This window comes from Danio rerio, chromosome 20 (genome assembly GCF_049306965.1).
Source record: "Danio rerio strain Tuebingen ecotype United States chromosome 20, GRCz12tu, whole genome shotgun sequence".
Classification (NCBI taxonomy): Eukaryota; Metazoa; Chordata; class Actinopteri; order Cypriniformes; family Danionidae; genus Danio; species Danio rerio.
Genome location: NC_133195.1, coordinates 55,681,815 through 55,695,540, shown reverse-complemented (window position 1 = coordinate 55,695,540; position 13,726 = coordinate 55,681,815). Strand labels below are relative to the sequence as shown.

Genomic DNA, 13,726 nt, shown 5'->3' with positions numbered 1-13,726 from the left:
TCAGAAACAAAACTGTATACCCTGATAAAATCTTAAAAAATAAGCCTATTCATACCCATCTTTAGCTCCTGATTCAGAAGCCACGCCCCCTCGATGATGTAACATCTGCTGAGCCTCCCAAGCCAATCGGGCTTGAGTAATCATTGCCCCGAGTCCCGCCCCCATTCCATCCCCTTCACCGCCTGGCAAAGACGGCTTCCTGTTCTTCCGTTTTCGATTGCCACCATTAAGATCGTGGCTATGCTGCAGCGTGAAAGACCCGCCGTACGAAAATCCAGCCGATAGGCTATTAGAACTGGTCCCGTAGCTCATCAGACGATCTGTGGTCCGAAACCGAGGGGAGGAGCCAGACTGCTCCACATAAACAAGCTGCTTAACATATTCCCGCCCAGCAGCGCTATACTCCCGCCCACTCGAGTTATAATCCCGGCCACCAGAGGAGCTGTAATCTCTAATGCCTGAGCTGTAGTCCCGCCCACTGGAGCTGTAGTCACGCCCACTAGAGCTATAATCCCGTCCACTAGAGCTATAATCCCGCCCACTGGAGCTGTAGTCACTCTGATTGGTGGTTTTATCCGGCGTAGAGCTACGCTGTCTCGTCAGCACCAGTTGTCCATAAGGAGACGGGCTTTGTTTCGGGGAACAATAAAGACCTGGTTTTCGTGCCGGAGAACGATCCGTGCCAAAAAAGGCGGGGTCGCAGTGCATGTCAGTGGGTGGTTCCTCGTAAATGGGCGGAGCTTGGAATTCTGAGGGTGGTTCCTCGTAGAGAGGAGGCTCATAAGCGTAGCGAGGCGAGGACGGCTGGGAGTCTCCCGAACAGCGCCGTTGGGTGCCGCTCAACTCTGCCCTCTTCAGGAAAGGAGACTGCGCTGCAGGACGGTCCGAGGTGGTGTCTGAGTCTGGAGGAGCATTGCTGGATGAGCGTCTCGAGCGCGGGGACGAGCTGGAGTATCCGTTTCCCTGCGTCAGAAAACTAGGCTCCCGATCTGATACTTTAATGAGCATCCTCTCTCTGGTGCCAGTGCCCCATCTGAACCTGCACACAACAGACAATATTGAAGAAGAAAATATTGAGAAATTGTTTTTATTTTTAAGCAAAATACTAATGATAACATTGAATATAACATGCTACATTTTAGGGCTGCTCGATTTTGGGAAAAATCATAATCACGATTACTTTGGTCAAAATTGTAATCACGATTATTCCAAACGATTATTAGTTGAAGTCAAATTATTAGCGCTCCAGAGATTGTTTTTTTTAATGTGTACGGAAGATGATAGGTATTAACGATGTTCCGTACACGACTAAAATAGTGTTCCGTACAGGGTACAGGGCGCATAACTTTAATTTCGGCAAAAATGGGCATTGTTTGAAGTCTTATTAAAATCTTATGTCAGAATATACTATTATTGTGTTTAACTTGAAGTTAATGATATATTAAACAACTCTTTTATGAAAGTTTTAAATGAATTAGCTTCAAAATCATTTACTTTTTATATCATGTTTATTTTATTACAACATGACAATTTAAAATATTAAAACATTAAATTCATGCACATTGAAGCTAACTTGACTGACCTTTTATCAATATAAACATCATTACTGCAAAAGGAGGATCCAAACAGCGTTTGCAGCCTGTCTCTCAGGCGGAGAGTTGCGACATGCGGTATTTACCCACAATTGATGTTTAAAAAGCCTTTATTCAGGCCCGGATTGGCTAATCGGGAGGACCGGGAGAATTCCCGGTGGGCCGATCCGTTTTTTGGCCGTGAGGGCCGGTGTCCCTAGCTCCAGAATCTGTTGCTCTCAGTAGTCACACCTTTTAAATGTATTTATTTACTTGACCACAGCCTTTTTATTCATTATTTTATCGCAACTCTTCTATTTTAATGATGATAAAACATAGTTGTGTCTCCGTAACGTACACAGCTGTCGTGGTCCAGCGGTTAGCACGCTAGATTAAAACTCAGCGGACCCGGGTTCGATCCTCGTTAGAGTAATTTATTGTTTTCATTTTTATTGTTAAGACATATAGTACTGTTAGGGTTGTTGAACATTTGAAGTTCTAAAGCAGCTGTTTTCTCAAAAAAAAAAAAAAAAGACGTGATAGTGTAATTAGCAACTGAATTGGAAATGATCTTATTTTAATATAGTCAGTCGTGAACTGAGGTGGGCCGGTCTGAGGCTTGAAACTCCAGGGCTGAAAAGGAGTCCCACTCCGGCCCTGCCTTTATTCAACAAAAGATAATTTTTTTAACAATTTGTGATAACATAATATTCACTTCATAAGAACTGTAATACAGTGTGATGCATAAATTAAAAGCAAGAGCATGTTGTCGGGGCTTTAAATGTCTCCCCTTCCAGGCGACACTCGCACTTTAAGCTTGCCCACTTTCTATTTTCAAGCGCATTAGGTGGACGTAGCAAACTTACTGATTTTACGCGGAAACATATTGTAGGAATGTCTCTGTTGTGGTTGGGGCTGAAAGAGTGAGAATTAAAGATTACACAGATATATAGCTTGCCTATGACCCATAAGTATTTATTCAGAGATTAACGTTAAAAGGTCATCTGTACGGAACATCGTTGTGTACGGAATATGGTTAGTCTACGTTACTGTTATATAATGACTTGCCTAATTACCCTAATTGAAGGTGCAGTAGGTGATTGTCTTCAGAAACATTTGTTGTTGTGCTGGTTGAAAGTCTCTTCACAGTCTAATAGTAATGATGACAGTAAATGATCTAAATGTGTTTATATGTATTTTTATATTCTGGGTAAGGCATAAAACTAAAAAATGTTCATCCAATTAAATAGAGTCGGACCGTCATCTCCCTTAATTCCGATAGGCAGCTCAGACTGTCTGTCAACAAATGTAGATTCCGACTTCTGCGCATGTGTTCACGCAGATCCGCCATTAGCGCGTGCCCGTCTGCTTCACAAACGCATGCGCGCGAGCGAGCTGCGGGCTGCTCGCAGATGCCGAGTCGGAGCCGGAGGACAGCCGATCTCGGGCCGATTACTGTAAAGCCAGGCGCGGGTACAATTCGCTCTTAAAGCGGCCGCGCGGTCACGAGACGGACCGGGAGAAATCAAATGCTGCATTGAAACTTTAAAAAATCCTGAATCAGTATTGGAGTTACTTTAGCACGCTGGAGAAAGGACGACACCATGGCTGAAGTATTACTGTTAGACAGGTCATGTTCTGTTTTGAAACTATTTCAGTCAGGCTAAGCCAGGGGTCGGCAACCCAAAATGTTGAAAGAGCCATATTGGACCAAAAATAACAAAAAACAAATATGTCTGGAGCCACAAAAAATGTAAAGCCTTATATAAGCCTTATAATGAAGGAAACACATGCTGTATGTATCTATATTAGCTATATTAGCCAACTATCAAAATGACTAAATTGGCTACAAATACATAATGAGCCTTCATGATTAAATAGCCACTGAAATCAGGTGGTTGGTGTTTATTTTGTTGTCATTAAAACACTTCCGCACAGCCTCTTGTCTTTTAGTGTTATTCATTCGATCATTTCTTCTTGCGGCCCATCAGAGTTCACATACCTGCATAAAAGCGCGTTGAATATCGGTCACATCACAGGCAATTGAGTATGCTGGCACTGAATTAATGTCCTTGGTTTGCTAATCGGTGATGTTACCTACCATTTTAATAGCCCTTTCCTTCACTGTCTTAGTGGAGAAAGGTATATCTTTATTTTTTTGTATTATCTTGGTTTTGTTTTTAAAGTTTGCAAATAGGTGTTCTAATATGTCATACCATCTTTGAACAGTTTTCCATGCTTTATAATCTCCTGGTTTGTTTACAACAGCCACTTGCCTGGCATCCCGCCCTGCTGATAGAAACGTGTGTCGCAGGCTATGACGCAAATCTTCGTTGACAGAAATGTTGAAATTAAATATTAATTCTACACACTTTGACAGCATTTGAAAACGTTAAAAATGTTTGTCCACCTATAGAAATCATATTAAAACAAAAAAATATATTAACCTCCCCCATCTTTTCCCATTTTCAAACATTTTTGAAAAAGCTCCAGGGAGCCACAAGGGCAGCGCTAAAGAGCCGCATGCGGCTCTAAAGCCGCGGGTTGCTGACCCCTGGGCTAAGCTGATGTTATATTGTGTTCTGTTATGAATGACTTATATGCACAGACGTGTTGTTCAGCCAGTGAAAGATTGATGTGATTATTTTCAGTTTCATAAGGTTCTTTTACAGCATCTATAATGTAGATTTATATTTAGTTTAACAACAAAACATCAGTAAATAGCGCTATTCCACCTAACCTGCTTTATTGAGCTGAGGTTGCTTTTATATTCACATTGGGTCATTTTTGAACAATGACAGCCTTCCTCTACTGTTTAACATGCTACTCTGAATATTCGTTCTGAAATAGCATGCAAGTGTGGCAAAGTAATGCATGTAATTCCTGCTCGGCGCTGGCACTAACTAAACACTAACTAACTGGCGAATGACATGAACTAGTGGGTTGTCTGTCTGCTGGTGTGACGCGGTCCTCGCGATATCAGGGGGTGTGGCTTTGAATCACAGTTCCTCCCCGCCGTCCAAAGATAATATGCTAAGCCACAGGTGTCAAACTCAGTTCCTAAAGGGCCGCAGCTCTGCACAGTTTAGTTCCAACCCTAATTAAACACACCTGATCAAACTAATCGAGTCCTTCAGGCTTGTTTGAAACCTACAGGTAAGTGTGTTGGAGCAGGGTTGGAACTAAACTGTGCAGGGCTTCGGCCCTCCAGGAATTGAGTTTGACACCCCTGTGCTAAGCGGTTAGCATTTTGGCAGATCACCTAATGCACCTTTAAGCTTTTGAATCACACTTTGAATTTGAATGTTTGTATTTAAAAAAAAATATCTACTAAAATATTCTGAGCTGTCATCATAGCAAAGAAAAAAAGAATCGGTTATTAGAAATGAATGATTAAAGCTATTATGTTCAGAAATCTTCTTTCCATTAAACAGAAATTGGGGAGGAAAAAGGGTTGCTAATATTCAGGAGGGCTAATAATTCTGACTTTTAACTGCATATATACAGTTATTTTCCACCCTGCAAAGGAAAGAGAAATAAATACAATAGAATAAAAATATGAAACAAACTTTGCTTTAAGCATCTTCACTGTAAGAAAAACACTTTAGCTACAAAAGTCTTCAGTCAAGAGTAGAGAGGAATTTTCTCGATGTTTTATTAATCATGATAAAACAGGCAGCATTTCGCACTGTCACTTTAATGGTTTCGCTTTCACGTGTCTTTTGATCCTCAACTTGTTTGTTTATTACAAAATGAGGGTTATGAATAATCGCTAAACACCGCGTTTTGACACCTATTTGAACATTAAAGTGCAAATGTTAATGACTAGATGTGTGTGCTCACAATGTGTGGAATGAGACCAAGAGCAGACCGCATGCTTCTGACTGTCTGCGCGCCGCACACACATAAGCATGCAGTCTTTCGCACTTTTAAGAGCAACAAGTGAGGACAAGGAAAGGGGGCGGTAAATATTGGAATAATTGTTTATCTCGATTAATGGTTTTTCATAATCGTTAGAAGCCATAATCGAAATTGGATTTTCGATTAATTGCACAGCCCTACTACATATACATGTTTTACAGTGTTTCTGGATTGCCTACCACTGAAAAAAGTGTTGCATGCAGAATTGTTGCAAACAATTTATATGTGTTGAATTTAAACAAACAAATTAAATTTAATAATGTTCAACTTAATTTGTTTGTTTAAATTCAACACAAATAAATCGTTTAGAACCACTTAACGTAAACAAATTGAGTAAATCCAAGGAATCATCTTTAAATATTTTTTTTCAGTGCACTAAAATAAAAAGTAGTAGTTTTTACAAGAGTGTTTAAATATACAAAGGATCTGTAGTGCTTTGCTAATTGGGTGTGTGGTTGTGCTGCTTGTGTGTACTGTTTTTGAAAATTGTGCTTAAGTTTAATAAAAAAAAACTGCAATATTGAAAATGTTTAATTGATCTTTTCATGATAAAGCAAAGTCAAAGAGAATTATAAACACATTTATATTCATTCTAATATGCACATATTATTTTACTTATTCATTTTCCTTTAGCTTAGTCCTTTATTTATCAGGGGCTGCCACAGCAGAATGAACCGCCAACTATTCCTGCATGTGTTTTACAAAGCGGATGCCCTTCCAGGTGCAACCCAGAACTGGGAAACACTCATACACTCTCATTCACACACCCTAATAGTGCATGTGTTTGGACTGTGGGGGAAACTGGAGCACCCGGAGGAAACCCACGCCAACACAGGGAGAACATGCAAACTCCACACAGAAATGCTGACTGACCCAGCTGGGACTCGAACCAGCGACGTTCTTGCTGTATGGTGACAGTGCTAACCACTGAGCCACCGTGTCGCCAGTGCATGAGATTTATTTAGTATTTGCATGTAAATGTTTAGGGGTGATAAGAGAGATGCTTGACTTTAGATCGCACTCTCTCTCAGTGAGCTGTGTGTATAGATGTGTGTGTGGGTGTGTGTGTGTGTGTGTGTGTGTGTGTGTGTGTAAGAGGTCTGGGAGTTTAAAGCGCGCTGAAATAAGGCCTGGAGAACATAAAGAAAGAGAAGAGAAGTGTGTAAAATCAATTCAGCTCTTAGCCAGCGCAGCCCTCCACACACTCCCCATGACCACAGTACACTGCCAAGTGTGTGTGTGTGTGTGTGAGATTGTGAGTATTTGAGTGAGTTTGTACAAGTGTGTGTGTGTGTGAGATTGTGAGTATTTGAGTGAGTTTGTACAAGTGTGTGTGTGTGTGTGTGTGTGTATGTCTCTTTGTGAATGTGTCTGTGTGTATAAGTGTGTGTGTGTGTGTGTATGTCTCTGTGTGAATGTGTCTGTGTGTATAAATGTGTGTCTGTGTGTGTGTTTGTCGGTGTGTGAATGTGAATGTATGAGTGTGCGTGCATCAAATCAAATCACTTTTATTGTCACATCATCAGCAGCACGTTTGTGTATATATATATATGTGTGTGTGTGTGTGTGTGTGTGTGTGATTGCGAATGTGTGTGTTTGATGTGCAGGTGTATGAGTGAGTGTGTGTATGTATGTGTGTGAATGAATGAGTGAGTATAATAGTGCAAATATGTGTCAGTGCAAATGTGTTGGACTTTGTGTGTGTGTGTGTGTGTGTGTGTAAGAGCGTGATTTTGAATGTGTGTGAGTGTTATGAGTGAGTGTAAGTGTTTAAATGTGTGTATTTGTTTGTACATCTGTATGTGTGTGTGTGTGTGTGTGTGTGAGAATGTGTGTGAGTGTGTGTATACAGTATGTGTGCATATGCGTTTATATGTGTGTGGGTTTGTTTGTGTATATGAGTTTGTGTGTGTGTATATATGCATCCATATATATGTGTGTGTGTGTGTGTGTGTGTGTGTGAGAATGTGTGAGTGTGTGTATATGTGTGCATATGCGTTTATATGTGTGTGGGTTTGTTTGTGTATATGCGTTTGTGTGTGTGTATATATGCATCCATATATATGTGTGTGTGTGTGTGTGTATATATGTGTGTGTGAATGTAATTGTGTGTCTGTGTGTGCGCTAATGTGATTGTGTGTCTATGTGTGAGAATGTGTGTGTATATGAATGTGTGTGTCTGTATATGTGTATCTGAGTTTGTGCGGATGTGGTTGTGTGTATGTTTTTTTTGTCAGTGTGTGAATGCGTCTGTGTGTATAAGTGTGTGTGAGTTTCTCTGTGTGTGAATGTGTGTGTACGAGTGTACGTGCATATTTGTGTGTGTGTGTGTGATTGCGAATGTGTATGCTTGCAGGTGTATGAGTGAGTGTGTGTATGTATGTGTGTGTATGTATGAGTGAGTATAATAGTGCAAATGTGTTTCAGTGCAAATGTATATATGTGTCTGTGTGAGAATGTGTGGGTGTATTTGTTTATATGTATGTGTAATGTGTGTGTGTGTGTTTTTCTGTGTATACAAGTTTGTGTGTGTGTGTGTATATGTATCCGTATGAGTGTGAGTGTGTGTATGTGTATATGTGCCCGTAAATGTGTGAGTGTGTATGTGTTTGTGCTAATGTGATTGTGTGTCTTTATGTGTGAGAATGTGTGTGTCAGTGAGTGTGTGTGTGTTCCTTTAGTAGCCGGATTAAAGCTCAAACACTAGTCTGGTATCTGCGGCTCGGTCTCGCTCAGAGAAAGAGAGCCACTACAAAGTGTGCAGTGTTTTCATTATTCATGGATATCCGACCTTCAAATCAATTTACACATTCTCTGCTCCCTCTCTTCTTCCCTCTGTCACACACAATCATAGCACGTCCTCGTGGGACACACTCTTTAAGAGCAGACACTCGCTGAATATTAAATCCTAAAAACAGCTTGAAGCGTTACACTCTTACCTTTTACTCCATTCACTTTCCTTTAATGTGCATTTGTAGAAATCTCACAGTATTACATGTGCTGATAACTGTGCAAACGGCCGACCACCCACTTCTCTCAGTGTCCCAAATGATTTAAACCGTAAAAAAAAAGGAATCACCATTTTCATGGATGTGCCATTAATTTATTAATATTAAGAGAGTTTGATTATTAGACCTGCTTGGAAACTTTTTTCCCATCTTTTTTCCCACTATTTTATCAACTAAGAGCTGTTTAACAGAACAAGCAGTATTTACTACTATATTATTATCCTGGAGAATGTCTCTCTTTTTTCTGCGTTTGGTTGCAATAAATTCTATTTTATTTTTTAAAATAATCCTTTAGGTTCAATACTATTAGTCTAATTTAACCTAATTAACCCAGTTAAGCCTTTAAATGTCACTTTAAGCTGAATACTAGTGTCTTGCAGAATATAGAGTCAAATATCATGTCAATGAATGAATGAATGAATGAATAACCAACCTAACCAATCAAATCAATCAATCAATCAATCAATCAATCAATCAATCAACCATCCAATCTACCAACCAACCAACCAATTAAATCGATCAACCAACCAACTAATCGACCAATTAAATCAATAGATCAATCAACCAATCAATCTTCCAATCAAATAACCAATCAATTCATCAAATTAATCAACCGACCAACCATTCAGATCAACCAACCAATCAAATAACCAATCAATCAATCAAATCAATTAACCAACCAACCAACCAGACCAACCAATGAGATCAACCAACCAATCAACCAGACCAACCAACCAAACAAACAAACAACCAGACCAACCAATCAACCAATCAGATCAACAAACCAACCAACCAATCAAATAATCAATCAATCAAATCAATCAACCAACCGACCGACCAACTAACTAATTAAATTAACCAACCAACCAATCAACCAACCAATCAAATTAACAAACAACCAATCAACCAACCAACCGACTAACCAACCAATCAAATTAACAAACAACCAATCAGACCAACCAATCAAATTAACCAACCAACCAATCAAATTAACCAACCAACCAACCAACCAATCAGACTAACCAATCAACCAACCAACCAACCAATCAAATTAACCAACCAACCAATCAAATTAATCAATAAACCAATTAATCAAATTAACCAACCAACCAATCAAATTAACCAACCAACCAATCAAATTAACCAACAAACCAATCAAATTAACCAACCAACCAACCAATCACATTAACCAACGAACCAATCGGACCAACCAATCAAATTAACCAACCAACCAACCAACCAATTAACCAACCAACCAACCAATTAACCAACCAACCAACCAAGCAACCAACCAACCAACCAATCAAATTAACCAAACAACCAATCAACCAACTGACCAACCAACCAATCAAATTAACCAACCAACCAATCAGACCAACCAATCAAATTAACCAACAAACCAACCAACCAATCAGATCAACCAACCAATCAACCAACCAATCAAATTAACCAACCAACCAGCCAATCAAATTAACCAACAAATCAACCAACCAATCAACTAACCAACCAATCAAATTAACCAACCAACCAATTAACCAACCAACCAATCAAATGAACCAACCAACCAATCAGACCAACCAATCAAATTAACCAACCAACCAATCAGACCAACCAATCAAATTAACCAACCAACCAATCAAATTAACCAAACAGCCAATCAACTAACCAACCAACCAACCAACCAACCAATCAAATTAATTAATCAACCAACCAACCAACCAATCAGACCAACCAATCAGATCAACCAATCAACCACTCAACCAACCAACCAATCAGATCAACCAACTCACCAACCAAATAATCTGGGACTAAAACACATGTAATTTTAGACTTTTGCACTACATTTTGATCGTGATCTTTCTACTCATGTGTAATAGTCTGCAGTGCTGTATTGTCTGGCTTGGTGTTATATTATTTCAGATGACTAAAATGTCAATAAAAGTCACTTTGTTAAACTGTAGAGTTGAATGTTCAAGATCAGAAGTGGACAGAGCAGAGATCAACATCTCATAATGCAACTCACACCCGTAAATAAACAGAAAACACACCAAATGCAGAAACTGTTCATTAACAGATATGCTTTACAGTGTTTATTACATCACTGTGAAAATACAATGCATAGTTTAGTGGTGTGCTCTTCTCCAGACAGCAGGCTTTATATTTCAGCTTCTGTCTATCAAAAGCTCTTAAAGTGATGATCTAATAAAAGAAATAACAGCTAAAGAGCGTCTGAAGAGTCTGACAGGGATGTGGAAACTCGACAAGATGCTCAAAATAAATGAAATCTGACTTCTAGTGCTGTCGTTTCAGCCTGGGGTCAAATCCAAAGGGATTCTGGGATGTTTTTAGTGTCAGCTCCTACAGGAATCAACACTGAATTTTTCTACCGTCTTCCTTTTCTTCTGAGACTAATTTCTACATGCATCTCCTACTAGACCCTCCATACTACAACCACTAAACTTACTCCAAACCTCCAAACTATACTGAATTAAGTTGCTATATCTTTTCCAACTGATCCGACTTACGGTTTTCCCAAAACTGACCCGGAAAATTTGGAAAAGTCCCATTGACTTAACATTGGACTAAACATTATAACCTCAAAACTTTTTGTGCCAGACTGTCATACAGACTTAAGTTTTGGCTCATTTATCTCAGAATACCAATCTGCCAATCACTGATCACCATTTAAGTTGCTAACCACACCCTAGCAACCAGTTACAACATCTTACCAACTGTCCCATAGAATTCCATTGTAAAAGAAAAACTGCCATTGACTTTACATTGGACATACTAACAACATACAAATCAATGCTAACAATACACCAATCCATACTAGAAACATACTAACAAACATACTAATCATACTAGCAACATGCTAATTCATACTAGAACCCTGGTAAAACCATGGTATTCTGATGCAGCTCCAATAGAAACTGAATATTAAATGAGAAAACAGTGGGCGTGGCTTGGTTTTTCTACTGCGAGCTGATTGGTTACAACCAATCAGTTATTACAACCTAACAGACTCCTCCTCCTGCTCACCATTTCTGTTTGCTGTCAAAACTGACAGTCGGAGGGGTGTGGTTAAGTATATTTAGCCACGCCCACTACCTCAGACCTTATCTTAAGAATTTAACTAAACACTAACAGGAAGTGCATTTTCAGATTTTAATTTTGCAATTTTTTTCTTAATAACGACTTGTTCTCCACAAAACTAGCAATGTGCGCTAACAAAATCAATATGCTTAGTTTTCATTTCATAGGGACTTTAAGGTGTTACCAACGAGAGTCTGTATGTATTACGCATGTATTAGTTATTATAATATAATACTGTATTTATTAGTTAATATAAATGATACACAGAAATATGTTATTATACAGTGGAAATGGACAAAAAAAGCAAACAGTACCAAACCATTGAGTGGAAATACGTGTTACCAATAGCATTTGTTTCCTAAAACAAGCCACGCCCACTCTTTTCTCATTAAATATTCTGTTTTCCAGGGAACTGCGTCACAATACAGGAGAAAAAAGGGTCACAGCTTCTAGTTCGTGTGGACATTAAACCTTTAAAGGTTTAAATGAACTGAAAGCTGTGACCATTTTTTGACTTGTATCTGTTCCCAGAGAAACAGAATATTAAGAGTGGGCGTGGCTTGTTTTTTTCTACTGCGAGCTGATTGGATGCAGTAAAGTAGGCGTTTCATTCAGAAAGATGGGGAAAGGGGTTTGGGGAGAGTTATTACAACCGACAGAGTCCTCCTCCTGCTCACCATTACTGTTTGTTGTTAAAACTGACAGCTGGAGGGGCGTGGTTAAGTGTGTTAGCCACACCCACTACCTCAGACAGACCTCAGATCATTTAATTTTCCATTTCTCTAGGAACTGCATCACAATATGGAAGAAAAAAAATGGTCACAGTGTCCAGTTCATGTGGATTTTAAACCTTTATTAGCTGATGATTGATTATAAAGCTTGTTTGGCATGCTGTCCCTGAAGAGAGCCCTGAGCTCATAAGATCCTTGAGCTTGGGGCTCCCTCCCGTTTGCAAGGCGAGAGGGGAGTTTGAGCTCAGGTAGATCTCGAGAACTCCCCTGCTGTATTAACTAGTAAACAGATAGTGATCGCTCTTAAGAGATGACTACTTTCTAGGAGCATGTCTATGGGGCTGATTTGGATTGGTCTATTCACTTAGGTTGCGTGTTTTTGGACGGTGGGAGGAACTCGGGGAACCCGGAGGAAAGCCACATGAGCACGGGGAGAACATGTGAACTCCACACAGAAACGTTGGCTAGCTTGGTAAGGATTAGAACCAGTGACATTCCAGCTTTGAGGCAACAGGGCTAACCACTGGGCCACCGTGTAACCCATCTAGAAAAGGAGGAGGAGTTGGAGAGGAAGAGGGGATTCTTCAAAATGAAGACGGCTGTGATATGGAACTTAGGGTATTTTATAGTGGCTTAGGAATCGTCTGATTGGTGAATCATGAATTAGTGCAGGACCGGCTGTGATCAATCATAAGCATGTGATCCTCTCCAAATTAGTTTATATTAGTGCTGTCAATCGATTAAAAAAATTAACTAATTAATCAGACCATTTTTAAAAAATTTATCGCAATTAATCGCATTTAAAATACTGAAACTTGTAATTTTGCCTATTTAAATGTAAAATTAATGTAAACGCAAGAAAAAATATTTAAATTCAAAATATTATTGTTTAATAGAATTTTTGTTTAACTTGTAACACAGATTTCTTCATGTAAACTACCACAATACCACAATAAACCATCAAGATCCTGACTTGACAGCCATATTTATTACAGAAATTAAAACACAGGCATGTTAATGACATTTAAATTTCAAAACAATTAATGTCAATAAAGAAAACATTGATTTCCATGTTGGATTCTAAGTGGACTGCAAAAAAAATGCCAAAATACAGGAATTGCAGATATGGAAAATGAAAAATTATAATAATAAACTACAGAATACAAACTGTTGTACTCATTGTAAAGTTTTATTGCTGTGAGTTGAGAACATTAATTATAGAGTAGAAACAATTTTGCTTAATCCTCCTTTACATTCATCCAGTTGCTAAGACTAGGAGTATCCCGCAAGTGCACAGAGACTCCCAAATGCCCGCAAATGAATGATAATTTCTTGCAAACCGGTCGTTAAATACATTGCACACCCCTCTCGCCCCTACTCAGATACGTCGCTCACTCCA

At 39.2% G+C, this 13,726-nt stretch overlaps 1 protein-coding gene across 6 annotated transcripts in view; it reads right to left on the bottom strand.

Moving 5' to 3' along the window:
- The window catches only part of arhgap39 (Rho GTPase activating protein 39), a 297,088-nt gene that overhangs the window by 231,603 nt on the left and 51,759 nt on the right, over window positions 1-13,726 (bottom strand). For all 6 annotated transcript variants that reach the window (XR_012396149.1, XR_012396150.1, XR_012396147.1 and 3 more), the window contains exon 3: window positions 56-1,039. Coding sequence is in view for 1 of the 6 variants with exons in the window: in XM_009295018.5 (XP_009293293.2) it covers window positions 56-1,039 (984 nt within the window). In the remaining 5 variants the exon portion in view is untranslated. The remainder of the gene's footprint in view (window positions 1-55; window positions 1,040-13,726) is intronic.